At 50.1% G+C, this 24,076-nt stretch overlaps 2 protein-coding genes across 2 annotated transcripts; both read left to right on the forward strand.

Annotated features, from left to right (window-relative positions):
- Positions 1–2,198: 2,198 nt before the first annotated feature.
- Positions 2,199–9,381, forward strand: HERPUD1 (homocysteine inducible ER protein with ubiquitin like domain 1). Its single transcript, XM_030956003.1, has 8 exons — positions 2,199–2,342; positions 3,926–4,003; positions 4,087–4,161; positions 5,192–5,313; positions 5,752–5,874; positions 6,482–6,820; positions 7,673–7,778; positions 8,366–9,381. The coding sequence occupies exons 1-8, from the start codon at positions 2,211–2,213 to the stop codon at positions 8,531–8,533; spliced, it is 1,143 nt and encodes a 380-aa protein (XP_030811863.1). The 5' UTR covers positions 2,199–2,210; the 3' UTR covers positions 8,534–9,381.
- Positions 9,382–14,920: 5,539 nt separating this feature from the next.
- Positions 14,921–24,039, forward strand: CETP (cholesteryl ester transfer protein). The gene is made up of 16 exons (XM_030956096.1): positions 14,921–15,083; positions 16,028–16,142; positions 16,905–17,039; positions 17,633–17,703; positions 18,741–18,828; positions 18,922–18,991; positions 19,267–19,327; positions 19,918–20,009; positions 20,606–20,785; positions 21,160–21,210; positions 21,551–21,718; positions 23,043–23,110; positions 23,229–23,271; positions 23,359–23,428; positions 23,742–23,827; positions 23,922–24,039. The coding sequence occupies exons 1-16, from the start codon at positions 14,939–14,941 to the stop codon at positions 23,994–23,996; spliced, it is 1,518 nt and encodes a 505-aa protein (XP_030811956.1). The 5' UTR covers positions 14,921–14,938; the 3' UTR covers positions 23,997–24,039.
- Positions 24,040–24,076: the final 37 nt, after the last annotated feature.

Below are 24,076 nucleotides of genomic sequence, written 5' to 3' on the forward strand. Positions count from 1 at the left end.
CCCAGTTTAGTTTGGTTTTTTTTAAACAGAATAATTGTGTTAAGTTCAGAGAGATAATCCTGATTTACACCGTGGTTAATATTTACGCAGGTGACAAAAGCAGCTTGCAGCCCTTCATCTCCAATTTTGGTAAACTGGAGTTAATTGTTCAGCAGGACAGTGGGGTGATGTGCTGGTCACACCTTCTGGTTTGTGCTATGGCCCCTTATCTGCTGCCATAGAGAGAGCTAAGCTAAGCAGACACTATCAGGGCAAGTGTTTGTTTTGTCTCAGTCCAAGGAGCTCTGAATCAGCCTCTGGAGCTGGAGCATGTGCTACCTGATGTCCACACGTGTCCCCTGACTCCAGATCCGCCAATTCTTGGCTGCTGTGGGTGAGGGCAGCGAGGGACAGGCTCTCTGGGGGTCCAGCACCCCCAGACATGGAGGGGGATGCTGAGGTTTAGCACTCAGGTGCCTCAGGAGGTTGTTCCTCCAGCCCCTGCTCCACGCCAGGTCAGTGCTGGCTTCAGGTAAGTTTGTCCAGTGAGCAGGCAGAGGACAGGGGCGGGGGCTGCCACGTGGGCCAATGGGACGGAGAATTGCATTTCGCCAGCAATGGCTCAGACATGGAATGAACAGAAAGCAGCTCAGCTGAGTTCTGTCCCCTCTTGTCTGTGATGAAGGAGAAGCACAGGAGCCTGAGCTCCAGGCAGGATCGGCACTGTGGCTACAGCTGTGCAGCTGGTCCACGGGCCAGCAACAGCACAGGGAGTCCCAGACAAAACACACCGAGTGCCTGATCCTGGTTTCACTCCAACACCTGCACAGCCTTACCCTGTCCCTGCCACCCACGGGAACTCGCTTGGTGCTCTGAACAAAGGCTGCAGCCAAGCCAGCAGCAAAGTCACCTTGACTTTGGCAATGCCAAGGGTGGCCCTGGACACTGTGTTTGTCTTTCCCCACTGTCAGCAGGAGCTCAGGGATGGGGATCCCGATCTGTGCTGATGGAGCAAGAGCAGCAAATAGCTCTGGCCGTGTCTCCTCGGGCTGCTGGGACACAGAGCAGGAGTCGGGGAGGCAATGCCCACCCGGGCATTGAGCCCTCGCAGGGACAGCAGGGACAGAGCAGGCAGGAGCGCAGCCCCAGGGCTTGCTGCGGGATGGATGCGAGAGGGGAACGGGCTCCGATGGAACTCTCCCACCTCACAAGGACGTACCCTGGCAGCTGCGGGGGCTTCACCCGGCCAGAGCCAGGCTCGGCTCAATCCTCCGGGGTTCGGTGCTGTCGGCTCCCACGGCAGCGCTGCCTCTGGCTCAGCTCTGACCCGGGAGCCGCGGGGTGATGCATCCCCGTGGCAGAGCGGCTTTCCTGCTTGCAAAATCTGCTCTTGGCTGCACACTCATCCGCGCCTTTGGGCAACAGGTCTGGCTGCCAAGGAACACCGAGCAGCTCCTGAAGCGCGCACAGTAAATACCTGGCGCCGAGAGATAAACCCGACGTTCCTAGAGCTTTGTTTTGCAGGACGCGAAAACCCCCTCCTGGTGCATCGGGATCATTACCATGGGCTTTTTACGGGAAGATGGGCAAGAGGAGGAGCGCTCAAAAGCTGCTGATCCACATTTTTATGGCTTTTCCTTTTAATTTTTTTTTAGTAAAAATGCCATGAATTACTAACTTTCCCCAGCATCTTTGCACACTTCTTTTGGCTCCTGCCAGAAATATGGTTTGTCGTGTACCCACAAAGCCCGCAGTAAACCGGCTATCGGGTAAAATAACCATAAGGAAAAAGGGGATGTTTCACCCGGATCAGGCTGTGGATGCAGCACGTGCGGAGCTCCACAGAACGGTGCTGCTCCAGCGGGCAAGGGGAGAGGGAAGGCGAAACAAGGGATCGCTAAGAGCGGCGTTGGCGCCGGTGGTGGAAGGAGGGACGGAGGAGAGCGGCACCACCCCCGCCATGGCCTCCGCCCCTCAGGGCCCGGGCGGGGCGGGTCACAGTCGCCGTGGTGACAGCATAGCCCCGCCCCTCACCCGGCACCACCCAATCAGCGCCTCCGTTTCATCACGGCCCTGCACGCGAGGCTCCGTCCCATTGGCCCACGTGGCAGCCCCCGCCCCCGCCCCATCGCGGCCAATCAGCCGCAGCCACCGCGGCCCTGCGGCGGGGCGGGCCCCTATAAAGCTCTGGCTGGGGAGGTTTTGCAATCACCGCCCGCCTCGCGCCCGCCATGGAAGAGCCGCTGTCGCTGCTGGTCCGGAGCCCCGCGCAGCGGCACCGCGACCTCCGCCTCAGTGCCCGGCCTGCCTGGACCGTGCGCCGCCTCAAGACCGAGCTGCGCCGCCTGCTGCCCGACGCGCCGGTGAGTGCGTAATCCGCTCCTGCCGCAGCCCCGCCGGGGGTCCCTGCGTGCAGCCCGGCTGGGTGGGTGGGTGGTGCGGGCTGGCTGGCGGCTCCCCGCGGGGCAGCGGCGGCAGCTGCCGCGGGGCTCTCGCGGGGCTCCGGGACCGGTACCTGCCCCCCCGCGGGGTGTCCTGGTCCCGGTTGCGTCAGCCGCGCTTGGGGCGCGCTTGGGCTGCGCTTGGGCTATTTCGGGACTGGTTTGTGGCCGGCCGCGGTTAATGATTAACCAGCCGGCCTCCCGGCACTGCGCGGCTCGCAGGTGTGCGGGGACGGCAGAGCCCGCGGCAGCGCAGCCGCGCCCGGGCACCGCGCCCAGCCGGGCGGGCGGGCCCCTTTCCGGGGCACACGGCGCTGTGAGGGACTGGGATACCGGTGTGTGCCTGCCCCCGAGCCCCGGGACACCCGCGCTGTGAGGGGCTGCAATGCCGGTGTGTGCCTGCCCCGAGCCGGACCCGCGCTGTGAGGGGCTGCGTGCCGGTGTGTGCCTGCCCCCGAGCCCCGGGACACCCCGCTGTGAGGGGCTGCAATGCCGGTGTGGCCTCCCCCGAGCCCCGGGACACCCGCGCTGTGAGGGGCTGCAATGCCGGTGTGTGCCTGCCCCCGAGCCCCGGGACACCCGCGCTGTGAGGGGCTGCAATGCCGGTGTGTGCCTGCCCCCGAGCCCCGGGACACCCGCGCTGTGAGGGGCTGCAATGCCGGTGTGTGCCTGCCCCCGAGCCCCGGGACACGGGAGCCGAGGCGGGAGCGCTGCTGCAGCAGCTGCGCTCCGAGCCCCGCTGCTCCCACGGGACGGTGTGTGGCCTTCACAGAGCAGACAAACTCGGGAGAGACCGCCAAGTTCAACCTTGACCAAATGCCACTGTATCTAAGCCACACTTAGATATAGTGTGGCTATATCTAGATATATGGCATGTCTATACTAAATTTTTCAAGAGTTCCAGGGATAGTGACTCCACTTCCCAGGGTAGCCCATTTTGATGTTTAGCCATTCCTTCAGTGAAAAAATTTTCCATAATATCCAGCTGGAGTATGCCCTGCAAACTTAAAGCTATTTCCCCTTGTCCTGTCACTAGTTGCCTGGGAGAAGGCCTGGTTCCTGTGCTTTGCCATGCTTTCCCTGGCAGTGTGGTGATTAGCCAGGAACAGGCTCCATGTGCTCCACCAGCTCCTGATGAAGAGCTGCTGGGTCCCGTTGGATGGGGTGTAACAGATTGACTTGACACCACCTCTGCTGCTGATCAGATTAGGTGGAACTCCAAACATCTGTTTTTAAGAAATACAAATATTTTTGTTAGCACTGTGAAAGATATAACACATGAACCAAATTCTTTGTCCAAGGGACTTTAGGTTCTTATGCAGGTTTACACCTCCATAATATCCTTCTTGGGCATTCAGTTGTGCTCATAACTTCAGTTGAATTGAGAGATGCACCTTAGTATGTGGGGTGCTCCAAGCTCTGTGCCTTTCTGCACCAGCTGGAAGCTGTGTTGGTTAATGCTTGGCAGAGCAAGTAATCCTATTCCTTGTTTTCTTTCTTCAAAGCCTGAAGAGGACCAAAAGCTGATTTATTCTGGGAAGCTGCTGCTTGATCATCACTGTCTGGGAGAATTGTTGCCAAAGGTATAAAAAAAGTATCTTTTATGATGTGCTGAAATATATCTGGAGAAGGGATTTTTTTTAACAGCTCTTCCCTTATATTTCAGCATGGGGAGCTGCATGCTCTTCATTTGGTATACAACTTCAAGACTCCTGCAAATATGCAAGGAACCAAATCAGAGGTAATTAAACTTAACTCTGAATCTTGGGCTTGTAACTGAAAACAAGAAGTGTTGCATGACCATTTTAAAGTTCCCTTTTACTGCAGTTCCCTTTTCCCTATTAGTGCAACAGCAGTATTAGTTTGTGATAATTTGTTTGGGAATGTGAGAATGTATTTAGATTAAGCTGAGTAAAAAAAACTGCCTCTGCAGTTCATCAGTAAAGATTCTCATGGTATCTGTTAAGAAAGATCTAGTTGTGATGTGCTGCTCAGGGGAGAAATGCCTTCTGGCAGATTCAGTTTTATTAAATAGATTATGATTTGCTGTTTCCAGGCACGCTTGGACAAACAGCTTGTGGTCAGAAGTGGAGGGAAGTGGTTGTGATGTGTGTGGGGAAGGAAGAAGGCTGAGAACTGCAGACACTTTAACTGCTCCCATTAATGACTCATCTGTGGCTTCCTCTCTGCAGGCTCAGCCTTAGTGCTTGAGCTCAGTCCCGACTGCTCTCAAGTACAAATGACCAAAACCCTTGCTTTCTTTAAAGTGGCTGGGCAAAGGTTTCTAGAGGTGTGCTCCTGTTGCCCAGTAAAGGCACTGTGAGCTAACCCTACCCATGCCTGCTGGTTGCTAGATGTCAGCCAGCTTTGGCTGGGTGTCAGATACATCACCACAGGACAGCTCTTGAACTGTGTACAGCAGTTTGTGCAAGTACAAATTTACCATAGGAAAAAGCCAAAGTGACTTTTGTATCTTATATTTTTATAACAGATGGACACTGAATGTGTGCATAAGAAGTAACAAATACAAATATAAATCTTGTGAAAGGGAGGAGTAGCATCAAATCAGTTTTGCATCTCAGTAATTTGGTTCCAGGAGGTTTAAAGTACTGATAGAGGTGCTTGTGGTGTGGTGCCCAGAGGCAGGGACAGCACTGAGAGGTGCTGTGCAGGAATAAGTGTTAAGGGCATACTTTGTGGGGTGTAGACTTCTTGCACAAAGTGTGTGTGGTGTCCTGGGTAAACCTCACTGGCTGCCCTGCTGTCTGTAGGTTAAAGCTGATCAGCCCAAGTTACCATTGGAAACCAGGCAGGAATCAAATGTGTCTTCCTCAAATGGTGGAAGGTCGAGGAGCTCTTCAGGTGTCCAGTCATCAGCAGAAGCCAGTAATGGGTAAATACAGTTTTATGTACATTTTTAAGATGTGTGTTTGTGTTGGAGGCCACCTATACTGCCATAAGTCCGTAGAACATGGGCCACGTGTGATGAGGCTTTATAGAAAAGCTTTAGTAGACATACAATAATTTGGATTGGAAGGGACCTTTAAAGGCCACCTAGTCCAGCCCTCTGCCTTTCACTACATCAGGTTGCTCTGTCCAACCTGGCCTTGAACACTTCCAAGGATGTGGCATCTAAAGGAAATGCACTGCTCTGTTAATTAGGAAGAAAAGTCTTTCCTTTATTCATGTGGGTAAAGAGGTGTCTAGAAGGAAGCATTAATTTTGTATTTGGGTGCACAAAATGGCAGAAACTATTCACATTGTTCTGTAAGAAATTGCTTTTGCTGTTAGTCCAGTGTTTGCTAATGAATGTGTTCAAATTTTGACCAAGGCTGGAAACAACTCAGCATCCCTTCCAGAGTGTGGCTCCTGGCTTCTCTGCTTACACAACCTACAGCATGCTTCAGATGTCCTGGTTCCAGCAGATTTATGCAAGACAGTACTACATGCAATAGTAAGTGTTCTATTCAAGCTGCCAGTAGGAAGTAGAAACTGTGATACAAGAAATTTAACAGCTCATGGCAATTCTTCCTCTTTTGATGGTGCTTGGAGACTTTTTCATCATAACCTGTGCTGAATGTTGTGGGAGTGTACCCCTAACTGCTGCTCTGCTGCTGTTCAGGCCAGTGGTTCTGAATCTTGCCCATTGCCTGACTGTTCACTGGGAGGGCAGGTGACTGAAGTAAATCTGATCCTGCTGAGGAGCCTTTGTTCTTTTTCTTGACTGCTCCAAGTGCATACAGCATTGACTGGACATCAGTGATAGGTCAAGCTGAGGCTTGCAGAAGGCTCTTAGATTACCTGAAGATTGCTCTAAATTGTTTTTTTGAAGTGTTGCTAAAGGGGGAGGGTGCCTGGTTTGATTTGTTGAAGTCTATACAATTGTTATGGGTAGAACTAAAACTTGTTTATTATGCTTCTGTAGCCTCTAAACTTAATGCTTTCTACTTGCCTGTGATCTGACTCTGTTGCTAAAGATGGACAGACTTTCACACACAGGGCCTGTGTGGAGTGAGAGGGTTTGGCTGAGCCTCATTCTGTACTTTGTTCTCTGCTTCCAGCTTGGCTTCCACTGCTGCATCTGCTGACCCATCCCATGCACGGCATTCTCAGGAGATACCAGTGACACCTCCAGCTCCTCTCCCAGACCCATTTCCTGCCCAAAACCAGCCCGGAAACCAGAATGTTGCTGCTCAAGTTAATGCAGTGGCTGACCAGAACTTGAGGATGAATGCCCAAGGAGGGCCCCTCATGGAGGAAGATGAGGAGGGTGGCAATCGAGACTGGTTGGACTGGCTCTACTCAGCAACATTGTTATATGTTTTTGTCAACATGGTCTATTTCTACTCCAGCATCAGCAGACTCCTCATCGTCATGGGTGGCACTGTTCTGATGTATGTGTAAGTGGATGTGTTAATGTTTGCTGTTCAGAAGGGTTTCACTGAAGTGCTGAGTTCTGTGCTCAGGGAGCTTCCTGGTGCTTAAGCTTCATAGGACTCTTGGACCTGGAAAGGGCAAACCACTCCTATATCCTGGTATAATTAAGTATTTAGAAAAATTATAATTAAGCCTATGTCTGGTTTAAATTAAGAATGTGGCTGATCTCACTGGGGTTTTGCAGTTTCTGGTGTGGCTGTCTTTCTATTTCAGAAAACCACTTGAAACCAAAGTAACCCCTGTTGTAAAGCTCCAGGGACTCAGCAGCATGGAGCAGACAAACCTCTAGGTTCAGTGTGGGAAATTACAGTTTGTTGTTGGGGAATTAGTGGTTGAAGTCTGGGAAGGGATCTCACACTTGCTGTTCAGTCATGCATCCATGCAGTTCTTCTGCTTGTTGCCCCTCTGGAGAGCAGACCAAGCTGAACTGAGTGGAGTGTCCTGAACTGCCTTTGAACCTCTCTGTGGGGGAATATAATTAGGATAAAAACACAGAGATAATGGACCCTCAGCTGCTATGCTTGGGATGTCTTATCTGAGAAAAATACTCTGTCCTCTTAAATTCTTTGATCACCTGTGGAACAAATGATGTAGGTGTCTGAATTGTGTAGGTCTAGGAGTTAAAAGTGGAGCAGCTTTTCCAACATCTCTGTAGGCTTGGAGAGTTGAAGGTTCATTATTCCACTGAAAGTCCTTAAATTTTACTGTTGGTGGTTGCCAGCAGCTCTGAGCAATCAGATGTGCAGCTGTTGTGTAACAGGATGAGTCATGTTGAAACAGCATTAATTAATTAATTAATTTGTTGCGTTTCCCAGGCACCATGCTGGACGGTTCCCATTTAGACGAAGACCAGTTCAGCCCTTCCCAGGCAATGTTCCTCCTCAAGCTGCTCTAAACCAAGACCAGAACAATAATTTTCAGGTATTGTCTTGCTATATTTTTAAACCATGATACCCTGGGAAGTTTTTGCTTTTGGTTTAATAATTGTGTAGTAGAAAAAAATATTTTCTTGAAACTTCCGTAAGACCTATGGGAGAATAATTACCACCTGAGTCCTCCTGTAGTAAATTCATTAGTTAACCTGAAATATTTTGGTGATCTTTAGCTTCTTCTGTTCTTTAGGAAGTTGTAGTGGGAAGTGGTCTGTTACAGGCTGTAACTGAGGGCAGGGTTCAGGCTACACCTCTGTAGGATTTGTGTCTATAAGCAGTTGGAGTCTTTCATTTCAAGCTGACAGTTCTGATGTCAATGAAAGTTAATTAGCTGTAAATACACAATTCACCTGATCTGGTGCTTGATGGATGTCCTGGACAGTGCTTCTGGACACCAGTATGAGTTAACCAGTAGTGTCCATGTGCAGCTTGGGCTTTTGACTTTATATCTGGAGCTACTTGAAAAATGTTATATTCAAACAGTGACAATTGTGGCAACAAAACCACGGTTTGATGCCAGATTTTTCTAATATGTTTCTGAAATTCTTCTTTACCAAGTATCTTTTCTTTTGACAGGGGGAAAATGGAGGCAGAACAAATGAGTCTGAGGCACCTCCTGGTGAGGGACAGGCTTTCCAAGAGCTGCAGCAGGCCAGCCCTTCACTTGTGAGCACCGTGTGGGTTTTCTTCAAGACTTTCTTTGCCTCCCTCCTTCCAGAAGGGCCCGGACTGACCCGTAACTGATTTGTAACCAATCTGCTTGTCTGAAACTGCAGTGGACACCTGAGAGAAGCAGACACCAACTCCAGAGCAGGCATGGAAAGGGATGGCACTTCCTCTGGCTTTCACTGAGCGAGCAAATAAAGCTGCAAGAAGCCTTACATCATTACAGCCCAGGGACTGAGATGCTTGTCCTCATTCCAAAGAACTTTGTTCCATAGCATTTATTAGGTACCTGTGTAGAGGCTTGGCATTGTGGACTTGTGCACTAAAGGCACAGGCTCTGAGCGGGTGTGCAAAAATGTTAGGGAAGCAAATTGCTTCTTCTGTGCAATGTGATTCCTGTTGGAATGTTTCAAATGCTGTTTTAATTACACTGAGTGTAGGATCTCCAACAAAAATTGCTAGATATGCATTAGCAGGTTTTTAGGAAAGATCTATTGTTAAATTGCTTCAATATTTTAAATGTTCTTTGTAAATATTTCCCTGTGAAGAATGTATTGTGCAATCTCCTTGTTGGACAGAGTGGAGGACTGTAAGATGGTGATGTGGATGAGCAATTACCTCAGTGGAGTTGCAGGCTAAATTTCATGTTGCTGAATTCAGATAGTTTAAATTCAAGATTTAATTCCTCCTTCCCCTCTGCCCTGCTGCCAGATCATGAGGGAAGAGTAAATATGTTCAGGTATAAATATATTTAGCAAAAACTTATGCGAAATGTAAACTTTTTCACTACTTTTGGATGCAAAGTTAAAGCAGTCCAATTCCTGTATTCAACTTTGCATTCTCACTCCAGTGCAACTCCTCTTGTATAATTTAATTGTGTTCCCTTTAAATTCTGATATGGTTAAGGGCTATTATTACAATAAAATTTGCAGGCATTTATATCCATTTGTATATATCTTCTAAAGCACAGGGTGTGTTCTTGCCTATTTTTTATTGAAAAGTCTTGATGAGGGAGTTGGGATATGAGGGGAAAAGGTGCTGAACTCAGTTCCTTGCTCAGCTGTGTTCTTCAGCAGGTAAAGTACCTTGAATAGTTTGGAGTTTGTTTATGGAAGGCTGGTAACAAAAAGGCCATGGACATCTTGAAATGGGAAATTCTGTATGTATTTGGGAAGTTGGGCTCCTTGAACCCTGCCTGAGACTTATGGTGGAGTTGCTGCACAGTCTTGGCTCAGGGTTTAACTTGGCTTGAAATGTGCTCTCTAGGAATAGCTGCCACTCTGGAACTTGTCACTCTCTTCCTTTGCTGCCTGCACCTGGCAGGACAATGTGAGGGGTGTTGGCAGGGCCAGCACACATCACTTGGGGCCAGCAGTTGTAGCAGGTAATGCTTGATCTTGCCATGGCAGATCAGACTGATGCTGAACATGATTTGATGGTGTTACCTGTGGAATCCACTTCATTCTTGTGCTGGTTTTGATTTGAACAAATTCTTTTCCAGGTGTGTTCTTCTGCCATATCTTCAGTTTGCTGGAGACTTGGAGGATGGGTAGGACAGTGGTAAAATAATTATTTAAAATGAAATCATTTGAGAGGAGGTCAGTTTTGTTGCCCCAGATATATCCTGCATAAGCCTTTGAAGATGTTCCTGGAGGAGGTGCCCACTCTTTCTTGCCTGGGTAATGGTCTGGTGCTGCTCTGGGAATTGCACTCTCCCAAAAAGAGGCATCCCAGGCTGTTTTACCCTCACAGTCTGTGTCCCTGTCCCTGTGGTGGGCACGGGATGGGTGACAGCCATTCCCCACCCTAGACACAGCTGCAGCTCTCACCTGAGGTGCTGCACTGGGTGTGCTCCACATCAAGGGTGCTTTGTGGATTGTGGGTTTTTCTCCCTCAGGGTATAGCAAACCCTCACTCGGTACCTAAATTAACTGAGCTGTGCCTGTGCTCAGCTTGAGCAGGAGAGAGCAGTTCCTGGCAGCCAGAAAGAAACTGGTTTGATATGGTGGAGACAATGAGCACATAATGCTGGATTACTTGTGAAATCTCTAGTCTGAAAATTTGAGACAGCAAAACATCTGTTGTCTTGCAGCTTTTGCTGTTCCCAGGAGCAGGCCAGATGGATTTAAACCTAGTTGAAAAACTAATGAAGTGTAGCTAATGCCGCTGCAGAGATGCAGTGAGAGTCCTGGACCTTAGAGGAGATTTCCTTAATGGTTCTGTTAAATGCATTGGTGTGGAGGGGGGCTGTGACTGCAACAGAGGACACAAAATGTGGAAGTAAATCCTGTGTAATCCTGCAGAGGCAACTGCCAGTGGCTGTGAGGGGACAGTGCCTGGCTGAGGGTTCCAAGCACTTCTGACTGAGCCAGCCTGATGTTCTGGGGAGTTGGAGGTTTGGGGTGGCCCTAACCCTGTCACTGAGCCCTGAGCAGGGAATGCCTCTGGTTGCCTGAGTCCCTAGGAGCAAGCAGAGACAACTGAGGCATGAAAGGAACTGAGGCAGCTCAGCCTGGAGAGCTGTCAGTGTAAACAGTGAGGAATGTGAGGAGGGATGGCGAGGAAGGGGATAGAGCCTGGCTGCAAGTGAGCATGGCCCTGAAAATGAGGGAATCCAGATTAGACACAAGGCAAACAAACCTTGAATCTTCCAGAGCAAGGCTGTCCCCTCTGCTGGGCCAGAAGCTGAGAGACCAGAAGGGGCCTTGAGGCTTGTGGGTTTAGGAGGCTGGCTTTGCCTTGGCTCACACTTCCAGCTCTGACTCTGCTGCTGGTTTAGCTCCTCTGCCTGTGAGCTGCAGCACCGTTGTGTAAGGCCCCCGAGAGCAGGCAGGTTGTGGCAGTGAACATCCTCTGAAGGTCCACAGGGTGGCAAAGTGAGCAGCAGGACAAAGCCAGTTCCTCTGCTGCTGTGTCCCCTGATACTCTCTGGCAGCTGCCCCTAGCTGAGAGCAGTTCTCTGTCCCCACTGAGAAACAAGTCAGAGAAAAATGTCCAATCTGTTGTTCTCAGACACCTTTGTTCTCGTTGTGGAAGCTCCTATCATGCTGCTTGCTTGGGGAGCCACTCAGGTCCTGTTTGTCACTACAGATTTGGTCCTGTCCTCAGCTCTGGGGACACAAAGCTCATGAGAATGAGGCTGCTGCTGAGCAGATAAGCTGGTGCTGTGTTTGTTTGTGTGTTGTTTCCCCTTTTCTCTGAAGAGCTGTTTCATTATGCACTGACTTGCCTGCTGTCCCTGTTCTCAGCAGCCAGGACATCCCCAGAGCTGTGCAATGCCCAGCTGAGTGTTAGAGCCTCCCTCTGCTCTTTGTCCTGTGATCCAGTTCTAGCTGTGGGGCTGGTGGCATTTGCAAAGCAGTGCACACAAACTGAGTCTCCTCAGTGTTACCAAATGTGCCGACTGCATCTTCACCACCTCCCTCCAGCCCTTCTGCTGCACAAGAGTAGCTCTTGAAATGCCTGCTAGTGTTCAATGTGCTGTGAATTTCCAATGGAGTGATATCACGGGGTGATATCATGGGTGTCATCTGGTGTGACAGCCCCTCACAAACCTGCAGTGAGTTCACGTTCAGCTGCCTGCCTGGGAGGGTTGGACAAATCCTGGGAATTGTTGGGACCATGTCTTGTGTCTGTTCAGTGACCTGTGCTGCAGAAGAAACTCCTCAGTTTCTCACAGTAGCACTGAAAGTTGTATTTGCTGCTCTTTCAGCCTGGATTTGCCAGTGCCACAGAAATGCAGCTGGCTGCACTTCCAGCTCCAACCCAGCTGCTCTGGGCACCCTCAGCTGTGAAAAGCCTGGGCTGATTTGTGTGTGCCAGCTTATTTTTTCTTTTTAGAGGTTGTTATGGATGATACTGGTACAGAAGAGAAGGAATTGAGTTGGCTTCAGGAGAATTTGGAGTTGCAGTGGGGGAACCCTCCCCTGGGGTCAGGACATCACCCATGGACACTCCTTGAGACTGAGAGCCCTCACTTTATCATGTGATGGTGGATTCCAGGTTACTCCTGCTTTCTAAAATTTTGAGAGTAACTCAGGTAATACCAATTTCATTTGGCATCACAAATCTGTATTCAAACATTGCATAGCTTTAATTGACTTAACTAGTTCATAAAACAAATCTTATTTGACTGTTATTTGTCTCAATTTTATAAACATCTGGGACAGACAGGAGCAGTGCTCTTTGGGCTGGCCCCGCTGCCATGGCAGGGCTGAGCTGCAGTTGGATCCTGGCAGTGCTGCTGGGCCCATCCTGCTGACGGGTACAGCCAGGGTACCTGGAAAGCTCTCAGGAAGCATCTGCAGGGTAACACCAAATGTTTTGGTCAATGCAGCACAAAGATTAAATGGCACTGTGATGTACCTCTGCCCTGGACAATGGGGAAAAACAACCCCAGTTACAGGACAGTGCACAGCAAGGTGGTAAGTGCATGTGTGCGTGCACGGCCTTCAGATAAAGCCTTACACAGCAAGAATTTATCAAAACATCTTCCAGCATCCCCTTTGCAGCTTGGATGTTTAACTTTTCTTTGGGGTTTAAAGCCTGCCCTGCCTCCTGCTAGCCAAAATTAACTTTTCCTTAGGCTTTTAAATCTGACCTGACTTGTCCTAGCCTGACCTTGCACTGGGAGGAGGGTTGGGCTCTGGTGTCCTTGCTGCCCTGGCCTCTGCCTGGTTACTCCAGGACAAGGATGCTCACAGCATCTCTGTGTTCCACATGCTTTTGCAATTGTAGGCAGAAAGGCTCCAGCCTTCCTGTTCCCACTGGAGGTCAATGCCCAGCAGTTCCCTGTTCACCTTTTCTCTGAGCTCTGCTGACAGCAGACTCTGCAGCCGTGCTGGGGCAGGGGCCTGGCCCCTTTGGGGGCCGGGAATGCACTGGATCTAGCAGGAACAGCACAGTGGGGCTGGGGTCTTGGGCTTTGTGCCTTTACCTACCCTGGTGACTGACTCAGGGGTGTTTAAGTGCCAGTTTTCCCTTTCCTCCATGCTGATGTGAATTGCTGCCCTGGCCTAGGGAGTGGTTGTGGCCTCCTGGGGCCTGCAGGGTTCCCTTTATGCCAGGCACGGGCCACTGTGCCTACACCCCTTAAACTGAGAGGACAGGAAATAGAGCTGTCAGATGGTTAAATCCTCTTGAATTCCACTCCTTTTGTGACATGGCCAGGCTCTGTGCAGCTGCCCTGGGAAGAGCTCTCCTGGCCAGGGCAGCGGGGAAGCTGTGGCAGCTGAGATGGTGCCATGCGGGAGCTCTGCTGCTCCAGCACCTGCTGCCTTTGTACCTTTGTGTTTCCAACCATTAGCTGCTCGTTTATGAAGCACTTTGGGCTGGCAGAAGCCCGTCTGTCCACGGCCACCACGCTGCTCTGCTGGAGGAGCCTGGAGGAAGCTGCAGATGCTCGGCTTCCCTCGGGGTCAGTGACCGGCAGTGCCTCCCGCGGGGTACCCGAGGCCGTTCACTTTCTCACCTCAGGAAGAAAACAGCCCGGCAGGGTGGGGGCTGCTGGCCAGCAGGGACCCCGCAGGAAACGTGCTCAGCCTGCCCGGGGAGGATGAGGCATCTGCCAGGGAGAGGAGGGAGGCTGGCACCTCGCCTTGCTCAGGGCGCTGCTCCTGCAGCGCTGCCCGGTTCTCACCTGCGCTTCTCCCTCAGCCTGGTCTGGCTAAAGGTGCAGGGGAGCTCCGGTGAGCCTCCTTGCTGAAATCTGTTCTGTGCTGGGGGTGTTTTGGGGCAGCACAGCAGAGGGGCAGCAGGGCAGCGGCACACAGGGCAGGGGTGCACAAGGAGTGGATGTGAGCCTGGCTCTCTGATGTTCCCCGATAGCAGCTGAGAGCCTGGCTGCAGGGAAAGCTCTGCCTCAGTGGCATGGGGGCAAATCAGACTGTTCGCCAACCCAGACAAGAGGCAAAATGCATCCCAGGTCATGGAGCTTTCCAGATGTGGGTTCAGCCGGTAGGAGCAGGAAACACCCCCGTCCCAGGAGCGTGCCTCAGTTTCCCCTCAGTGTGTATAAAATCAGTGGAAGGAGGAGCAGTGAATGATGTAGGCACCTTTCAAACAGGGCTTTGCTGGGGAATCACTGCAGGAATACAAAATAAGGAATATTTCTGCATGAATTAAAAATGATGAAGTGGCTTGAGGCAGCATGTGAGGCTGCTCCCTTGACTTTATCCTCCTCCACTCTCCATCCCCCTCCAGCTTTTTCCACCCACCCTGGTGTGTCCATGTCCTGAGCTAAAGCAGTCTTGGCAGCAGCACCAAGCCCTGCAGCCCAAACTCCTGCTGAGGGAGGAAGGCAGCGTGCAGCATGACTGGTGTTAAGGAAACTATAGGAAGATTAGGAAATGTGTGATGAATTCTGATAAGTGGAGGAAGCAGGTCATGTCCTGCTTCGAGTGGGCTCTGCTGAGGGTATGAAAGCAGTCTCTGCCTCCGTCAAGAACCACTTGGTCTCCTCAGCTCTCTCTGCTCTGGCTGAGGATGTGCTGGGCTGGCAGGATGGTGCTGGGGACCTTCAGCATCCTGCTAGGACTTGTCCAGGCAGCAGCAGCCTGCGAGTTCGGGCCCTTTGCCTACCGAGGCACGGGGATCGTCTGCAGGATGACCAAGCCCGCGGCATTGCTGTGTAAGTGCCTGCTCCTTGGGGCTGCCTTTGCCCCAGCTCTGCCAGAAATCTGGAACAGATCAGCCCAGGGAGGGGGTTTCTTGCTTCTGTGCCTCTTGTGTGAACACCTGCCTGGAGCACAGGTTAAAGCATGAGCAGGCAAAGGAGCTTGAAAATTATTGTCAGCCACAGGATTTAGTGCTGTTCCTGTTGGGGCTTTGGCATGATGAAAGAGCTTGAACAAATGTGTGCTTGATTTCTCTCCTCATTGCAATCTCATCTCTTGGGGTCGGTGAAACAGGTTCTCACCTGCTGTGGGCTTATTTGCAAGGATTTGGGAGCTTTGTGGGGGAGGAACTTAATTCTTCTGTGGAGGGTGGGAACATCTCTGTCCTGTCCCGTCTGACAGAGATACATGCAGAGAGAGATGTATTCATGCTGGGCTGAACTAACAGAGGGTATTTCTGGAAGGAAAAAGTTCTGTAGAAGCATCTACCTGAAGCTGAGGCTGGAATGGGCTGTGTAACATTAGGAAAATGGGCACAGAAACTTTTTCAGAATTTTTTCTTTGTAGACCCCAGAGCTGACTGCAATACAAATAAGCAGAAACAAAGCAAAGCACTGGGGTAAAGTCAACAGCTTGTGTGGTGTAAGGATGAGCACAGCCTTGCCCTTTCCAAAATCTGCTCCTGAGGTGTGTGAAAGCTGGCCACGACTCCCTGGGACAGCTCCCACTGGTGGCTGTCGAGTCACACACGCTACTGTCCCTTGCTGCCATCAGCTGTCACAGTTAGGGATTTTCAATATTTTAAATTTACTCCGAAACTACTTCTAGAGCTTCCTGAATCCAACACAAATGCCTCGGATAAAAACCTTCTGTAGTGCTTCAATCCAGAGTGCAGCTCTGGCTTTGCAGCCAGGGCAGATTGCAGTTTGACGCCTCTGCCCTTTTCTTCCATGGACAGTGAACAGGGAAACAGCACAGGTGATTCAGGCAGCCTTCAGGAGCGCCCAGTTCCCGAACATCACCGGGGAAAGGTCCATGAGGCTGCTCGGCAGGGTGGCCTATGGGCTCAGTGGGTGAGTATCTGGGTGTGTCTGTGCCAGGGGAGGGATGGGGCACACAGGGGACCAGAAACTGCCCTTGGAGGGAGCTCTGATCCAGCAGTTCCTGGGGAAAGCAAAGCTCTGGGCTGGGGCAGACACAGTTTTGGGTCTAAGCGTCGCAGACAGTTTGCATGTTAAGGTTTAGGCTGCTAATGTGTTATTAAGAGTTATTTGTTTTTCCATCTGAGTGGGAAGGCAGCTTGTAGAGCTCATTTCTGACAATGGGGATGGGGAGTAATGTCCCTGTGGACTGGGGCACCCGTGGGCGCTGATGGCAGAGGGTGGCCAAGGCACATTAAGAGGCAGAGGGAACCCATCCAGGGTGCCAGAGCCGCCCCTGTCAGCAGGATGTCACTTGGCTGTGCTTTGTGACAAAGCAGGCTGGGTGTCACTTGTTACTCACTTTTACATGGGGAGCACAAATCCAGGGGTGTACTCACAGAACCGACTTCCTGCCATGACCACGGCTGCACAGAGCCCTGCAACAAAACAGGGCTGCATTGTTCCCTGTTTCCTGTTTAAATCATCCCAAAACCTGTATCCAAACATTGCACAGTGCACCAAGGCTGAGCACAAGCAGCACTGCCACTGTCCTTGTACCTGGCCCTGGGATTTGCAAAAGCTCCAGAGTCTGGCCCTGGAGTCCCTCAGAGATCCCATTCCTCAGGAACAAACCCAAAACAATCCCAGCAAAGAGTTCTGGGCTGGGACAAGCTCTGTCTCTGCTGTTTCCAGCATCCAGGTCAATGATTTGTCCATCGAGAGGAGCGAGGTGGAGCTCAAGGACGACAGTGCCATCCACATCTCCATTAGGAATGTGACAGCCTTGTTCAAAGGGACCCTGACCTACGGCTACGCCGGGGCCTGGTTGTGAGTACAGGGCTGGAGCTGCTGAGCTCCATTCCCAGCCCTGCTGCTGCTCCTTGGACTGGCCCATGGGGCTGGAACTGCTCAGCTCCACTCCCAGCTCTGCTGCTGATTTCTACTCCCAACCTGGCTCCCCATCTCCGCTCCCAGCCCTGCTGCTGCCCCTGGCACTGTGGCAAAGCACAAGTGGGGCTGCTCTCCTCAGTGTCTCTGGCCATGGCTGCACTGATGACTGCCTGAGACAGGATTTTATACTCCAGCAGAGCTTCTCAGCCCCTTCTTGCTTTCTGCTTTTCTGTCCTCACCTTGCATGGCAAGACTAGATGGCCAAAGCGCAGGAGTTGACTGAGTCTCTCTGCTTTGTTGCTCTGTAAACTCTGAGTGGGCAAAAAGGGGGGGTTAATGCTCCAAAGTGCCACTAAGGCAGGAGTTTGCAATGATTTGAAGCCAGAGTGTCTGAGATGGGCTGGGGTGTGCTGGGGCTTGGCCCATTGCAGTGCAAGGACAGCTGTGAGAGGTGTTATAAAATCCACATCTGTCAGGGAGAAGCTGCTCCTGGCTCAGGTTCCTAAATGTCCCCTCTTCTGCCATTCCAGCTTGCAGCTTTTCCATTCAGTTGATTTTGAAATTGAGTCTTCCATTGATCTCCAGCTAAATATCAATCTGAGTAAGTATGCTGCAATACCCAAACATTTTGCAATATGAATAAATTCCCTCCCCACTCTGCTTTGTGGGCTGCATGCACTGTGCAGGTTCTCCTGGGTCGTGTCAGGGGGCAGCTGAGTCCCTGCTGGCAGGAGCCAGGGCAGCTGGCAGGTATGCAGAGGAAGAAGGGTGCCTGGCAGACCAGCTCAGCTGGAGCTGTGAGCAGAAACCATCCAGGTGCAAGGCAGCCCCACCTGCCCCAACCTGTCTCGGGTTGCTGTTGATGTTCTCTGCCCCAAGAATGTGCAGGATGTCTCTGCTTCAGCCCGCGCAACTGAAGAACGAGTCTGGACTCTTTCCTTTTCGGTCTTGAGGTTGTTTATTAATTCTTATCTATAAAATTTTCTTTCTGCCCAGCCAAGATCTGCTCAGCAGGGCAGCCACAGGCACTCTGACCGCCCTCAGGGTGGTGTTGTCCTTTTATACTACAAACTAAGTTTAACATATGTACACTTAATTCCCAATACCTATCACCTATGTTAGATAGTGCACTTCTACCCTAAACCAATCCCAAAGTGCCAACATCGCTGCAGAAAATGGAGAACAAGAAGAAGAAAAGAAGAAAGACTAGACACGCCCTGATTCCTCCATCTTGTCCCCATGACCCCCATACCAAAAATCCTAAAATCTATATTTTCACCCTGTGAATATCTTATTATTACACTATTCAAACCTGTGTGACTTTCACATCCTCATACAAGACTGGCAATTTGCTCCAGGGGTCAAAATCAAGCCACCAGGTGTTCTGGGGAGCATGCCAGGGTGTCCGAGCCCCCTGATGGGGTTCTCGGCAACTCTGGGCATCCAAAGGGATGTGCTGAGTTCCCACAGGTCTGGAATCTTTTGGAAGCATCCCCTGGGAGATGTGGGGAGCCCTCTGCAGTGATGCCCTGCTCCAGCTCCAGGCCTGCAGTGTCTGCAAAGTGCACTCTGCCTTCTCCTCTCAGTAACAAATCAGCTATTTTTGTTTTTTTTCCTTTTTCCTTTCATCCCATGCAGTGTGCCAAAAGGACCAAGTGGCTCCTGATGCTTCAGACTGCTACCTGACTTTCCACAAACTCACACTCCACCTGCAAGGAGACAAGCAGTGAGTCTGACCCCTTCCAACATTGAGATTTATTGTCCCCAAATGCCACCCACCCAAACGTGCAGACCTCACTGTGCTCCCTGTCTTGCACAGACCCGGCTGGCTGAAGCAGCTCTTCACAGATTTCATCTCCTTCACTCTGAAGCTTGTCCTCAAGAGGGAGGTAAGATAAGATCAGCCTGTGGACTGAGGGAAGCTCTCTGTGCATGCCACACACTTTTCTTGCCCACAAGACAGCAGCAGTGACATGTTAGTGCCCATGAAAAATAAGACAAATAAATTGAATACACAATAAAAAAGCAGCTTGGGCAAAGTGAGAGCTGTTGCTGACCCTGAGGCTGTCAAGGGACTCTGACCAACAGCCCCTGGATCTCAATGAGGCTCAGCTCTGCTCTAGAATGCAAAATCCTAATTTTTCCCCTTCTTTTCCTCCTGTAGGTGTGCAAGGAAATAAATGCTGTTGCTCAGACGCTGACAAACTATATACTTGATTTAGCAGGTAAATATTCTTGTTTTTTCTGCTTTCTTTTCTTATGTACAGCTTTTAATATTTGAGTGGTAGCCACATCCATCAACAATGTCCTTCAAAAATGTGTATGGGATCCCAAGCCCTCAGACAGCAGCAAAATAAACCTTAGTAATGTTATGTTTGGATTTTTCTGTATCAGGTTATCTTTCATGATGATTACATAGATTCAAAGCTATTTCAATTAATAAAGAATTTCTCTTCAGTGTGTACTGATCAGCTGTTCAGGATGCTGCAGGACCAATGTTAGCTAGAACAGGAGCAGGTACTGCAGGATTAGGCATAAGGCTGTACACCATCTGGAGATTTCCCACTCCCAGATATCAGGAAAAAGGAGTTGAAAGTAAAACTGAGCATAATTATCCCAATTTCCCAGGGAAGATACAGAGTCAGGGAGCTGCAGGAGGATCAGTGCTAGCATCCAAAGGAGTGGGAACCCTTGTGCCACCCCTGTGCTCTTCATAACGTCCCTGTCACCCCCTGCACCCAGCCCTAAAAGTGACAGTCACAAGTCACCTGTTTAAGGTCCTGGTTTCTGTGAGGTTTTTGTGTTTTTCCTGCAGCCAATTTTGTCCGGGACGGGGACATCGCTGTCGATATCTCCCTTGCATCAGATCCTGTCATAAAAGCAACGTACATAGAGTCCCACCACAAGGTAAAGTAGCCCAGGCTGCTCAGACACCAAAGCTTTTCTGGCCATGCTGTGCTCTGGAGAGCTTGGAGGGGCTGGTTCTGTGGGGCTGTGCTGGGGCACTGCAGCTGGGCTGATGCTCCCTGCTGCATCCATGGAAATGCAGGAGTGTCACAGACATCTTTTATGAAAAATCCTTTCCTTAGGATTTTTCCTCCTGAGAAGCTGAGAGGCCTCAGGAACAAAATGTAAACAGTGGTTATCTGCTGCTGTGGAATGCAACAGGTGCATCTGTGATTGGTCTCATGTGGTTGTTTCTAATTAATGGCCAATCACAGTGAACCGGCTCAGACTCTGTCCGAGACACAAACTTTTGTTATTCATTCTTTCCTATTCTATTCTTAGCTAGTCTTCTGATGAAATCCTTTCTTCTATTCTTTTAGTATAGTTTTAATGTAATATATATTATAAAATAATAAATCAAGCCTTCTGAAACATGGAGTCAGATCCTCGTCTCTTCCCTCATCCAAAAACCCCTGTGAACACGGTCACACAGGTGTTGGCTTTTCTCCTGTCTCCCTGCTGCTTGCTGTGGCCAAGCCCCTTGTTTTCCTTCCCAGGGCATTGTGCTGTACAAGAACAGCTCCAGCAGGCTCAGTGACTCTGTTTTCTCCCCGTCCCTGCTGACCGAGTCCCGGATGCTCTACTTCTGGCTGTCCGAGCACAGCCTCAGCTCCCTGGCTGCTGCAGCCTTCCTGGATGGGCAGCTGGTGCTGGACCTCAGAGGGGAGAAACTCCAGGTCAGTCCCAGAGGGGTGCCCTCCTTACCCCATACATCATATTTTGGGGAGAAAGTGGAAAATTCACTGAATGCTGTGTTTTGGTGAGAGCTGGTTTCTGTAGAAGGTAGAAATCTACAGTCAGTCACTTTGGGTGGGCCTGGAATTGGTGCCCTCTTATCAAAAGGGCAGAGTTATTCCTTGGAGGGATAACAGCAGCTGATAGGAAACTTGTCTGCTGAATTGCAGAGGGATGTGACTTTCTGGGGGATCACTGGGATGGAAAAAAGGGTGGGAGCTGGGGGAGCTCAGCCATGTCCTGCCCTGGGCACAGCCCCCAGGAGCAACCACAACCTTTTGTTTTTTCACTATCTGTTTCTGGTTTGTTTCTGAAGGAGCTGTTTGAGATGGAAGACACAGAAGTGCAGAGGAAGGCAGTGCAGATGGTAACTTTTTGTCCTATTCAGAGCATTGCATGCCAAACGAGGAAATTTCAAACGGATTCTGTTGCATTGTAACAACTTGGGTCCTTCCCTTGGCGATCTGAGTCTTGGGTGGGCCAGATGGAGAAAAAGAGGGGCTGATGGAGAAGCAGCTGTGCTTTGCAAGGAGGATTTCTCCATCTTCCATGCTGGCACAGTTTCCCTGAAACCTAGCTGAGTTACTGGGCTTGGGTGAACAGGAGGAGGACCTGGGGACAGCAAAATGAGTGCAGCTGAGTGACAAGCTGGCATGAAATTGGTATGGAAAAAAGCCTGACTCAACTTCTGCTCCTTACTCGACCAGATTTTCCAAGGCACCTCCTACAATGACTCTGTGGCCAAGGTGTGGAGTCTCAGCCAGCCCCAGATTTCCTTCCAGCCTGAAGGGACCATTGTGAGGTCCTCAGTAGCAGTGGAGGTCAGCATCCCCCTGGCAGGAGAGGAACCCCTGGTGGCCCTGTACATGGAGAAGGTCAGTTCTGGCACCTCCTGGCTGTGAAGAGCTTGGGACAGGCTCTGTCCCAGGTCAGGACCATCCCTGGTGTGCAGGGAGCCCTTTGGCAAGGGTGGGTGGCTAACCCAGGGCAGGTGGAGAAGGTAAATCAGTTTATTTCGACACTCCCATGTGTTCCTTTGACCTTGGGGCTGGAAATGGTGACAGTGATCCATGTGCAAGGTGGTCAAAGCAGCAGAAAGCTCTGAGGAGCCCCCATTAACATTTCTCTGACCCAGGGTAGTGTCACTGAGATGTTTTAGGAGAAAGTGAAGGCACCATGGGAATGGATTTATTTTGAACTCTCCTTGTACCCAAATTCTAGCTCAGGTCCCCACTAGGAGTATAGCAGTGTCAGAAATGGACAATGAAGCTCTGAAGAATGTGGAGTTCAAAATATAACCTTTTTCTCTATGTGAGCCTGTGTGAAGGGTCCTGATTACACTGTGTTTCACCCCAAACTGCTTTATAGTGAATCTAACAAGCAGAAAAAAGAAATGCCAACAGCTTCCCTGTCATGGTTAACATCACAGGAAAGCAGCGTCCAGTCTTGTAGCTGTGGGCTGAGACAGACACAAAACCAGCCCAAACCCTTGCCTGAGGGTTGGGCACACTCAGTTTTAAAGGTTTAACCACAGCTGAGAATAATTCCCTCAGCAAGTATCCCATGTTAGCAGGGTGTTAGAGGAAATATGCATGGCTGTTTCTCATGCCCCAAATGGAATCTTGAAATACACTGCAAGGATTGCAGAAGCACTGGATTAGAGGTGATCCCCAAAATTTTGGCTCCTAGGATGAGATCTGCTCCTGGACTGCCAAGACCCTGGTTGTAATCTGCAACTGCATCACAAAATGTTCCTCTTAAATGAATGTTTACGTGCAGACAACAGCAAGACAGTGAGCCCAAGTGGCCAGAATTCAGAGATTGCTTTCTCTTTTAAATTTGGTTTGCATTGCATTGATTACCTGTGGCAGCCCTGAGGCTGTTCTCTCTACATCCAGTCAGATGTTGAGATGGATGTCATGGGAAAGAACACACTACAAAGCCATTTCCATCCTCGTGCAGGACTCACAAAATAGCAAAAGTGCAGTGGATGAGCCAGCCTGCAGCTCCAGAGGCTGTGGGCATGAGGGGGGAGTTTATTGCATGCAAGGGGAGAAGGAAAGTGCTGGCCTTCTCTAGCAACACCTGGAGGTAAAGCCAAAAGGATGTTGAACTCTGGCTCCTAGAAAACAACCCAAAATATCCAAATGCAGCTCCCTGCTATAAGGCTATGCCTGAACCCTGCTGTTCTCTCTGCAGGAAATCACAGCCACCATCCAAGCTACCTATGCAGAAAAGAAACTCATTTTGCAGCCTGTGGACTCCAGGTTGGTACTGTGCTCTCTTGAGAGTTGCCTCTTTTGGCCCATGTTTAAAAGCAGCACAAAAAAAGGATCCCTGCAGCACTTAGTGACTTTTCTTCCCCTTTTCCCCCCTTCTCTTCAGTGTAGAGATTAAAGTGTTTAAATGCACAGCTGATCCAAGTGGGGTAAGTCTTTAGAAAAGCATTCTCTAAGCCATTTGAGGCTAAACAATGTATTTTAAAGCATTTTTGTATGAATTTTCTGGTTTTCAGGAGGACTCATCCATACAAAGCTTCCTGCAGAATATGATCTTGGTTGCTGGCATTCCAGAAGTAACTTCAAGTGAGTTTTCATTTGGGGAAGTGCCAGCCTCCTCCAAATTGTCTAACATCAGATCTCCTAAATCTGAGCACTGAAAAAATACATCAATAACACTTATAACTGGGAAGGGGGGGAAAGCCACATTTGTGGTTTGAAATCTGTTTGAAATTTCTGCTGGATACCCTTGGGGAATGAGGCACCCCATGTAAATGGCTGGGAGAAAGGAAAAGCATTTTTTCTGTCAGGCTGAAGGTCGTGGGACATTGAGGCACAATTAGCAGCAGCAAGCCAGGATGGACATCCCTGTAACTGGATGGGTTTGCTGCTTCCACAGGTATTGGATCAGCTCTGACCTCGCTGCTGAACAGCAAAAGGCTTGATCTCTTTGACATCATAAATCCTGAGATCATTACCAGGAAGGTAAGCAGAGCTCAGAACTACCCAGCTCTCAAAGCCCTTCTGGGACTGTGGCAAGAACTAAAATAATAATTTCTGTTCTCTCCCCACTTTTTAGGGATATGTACTTGTACAGCTTGACTTTGGCTTCCCGAGTCATTTGCTTCTTAATTTTCTTGAGAAAAGTTTGTAGGGCTCATCCATTCACAGAGGAGAACAAGAACTTGTGTACAACCAGAAAAAATTGTGTCTGGACCAATTAAAAGATGAGCT

Source organism: Camarhynchus parvulus, chromosome 11 (genome assembly GCF_901933205.1).
Source record: "Camarhynchus parvulus chromosome 11, STF_HiC, whole genome shotgun sequence".
NCBI lineage: Eukaryota > Metazoa > Chordata > Aves > Passeriformes > Thraupidae > Camarhynchus > Camarhynchus parvulus.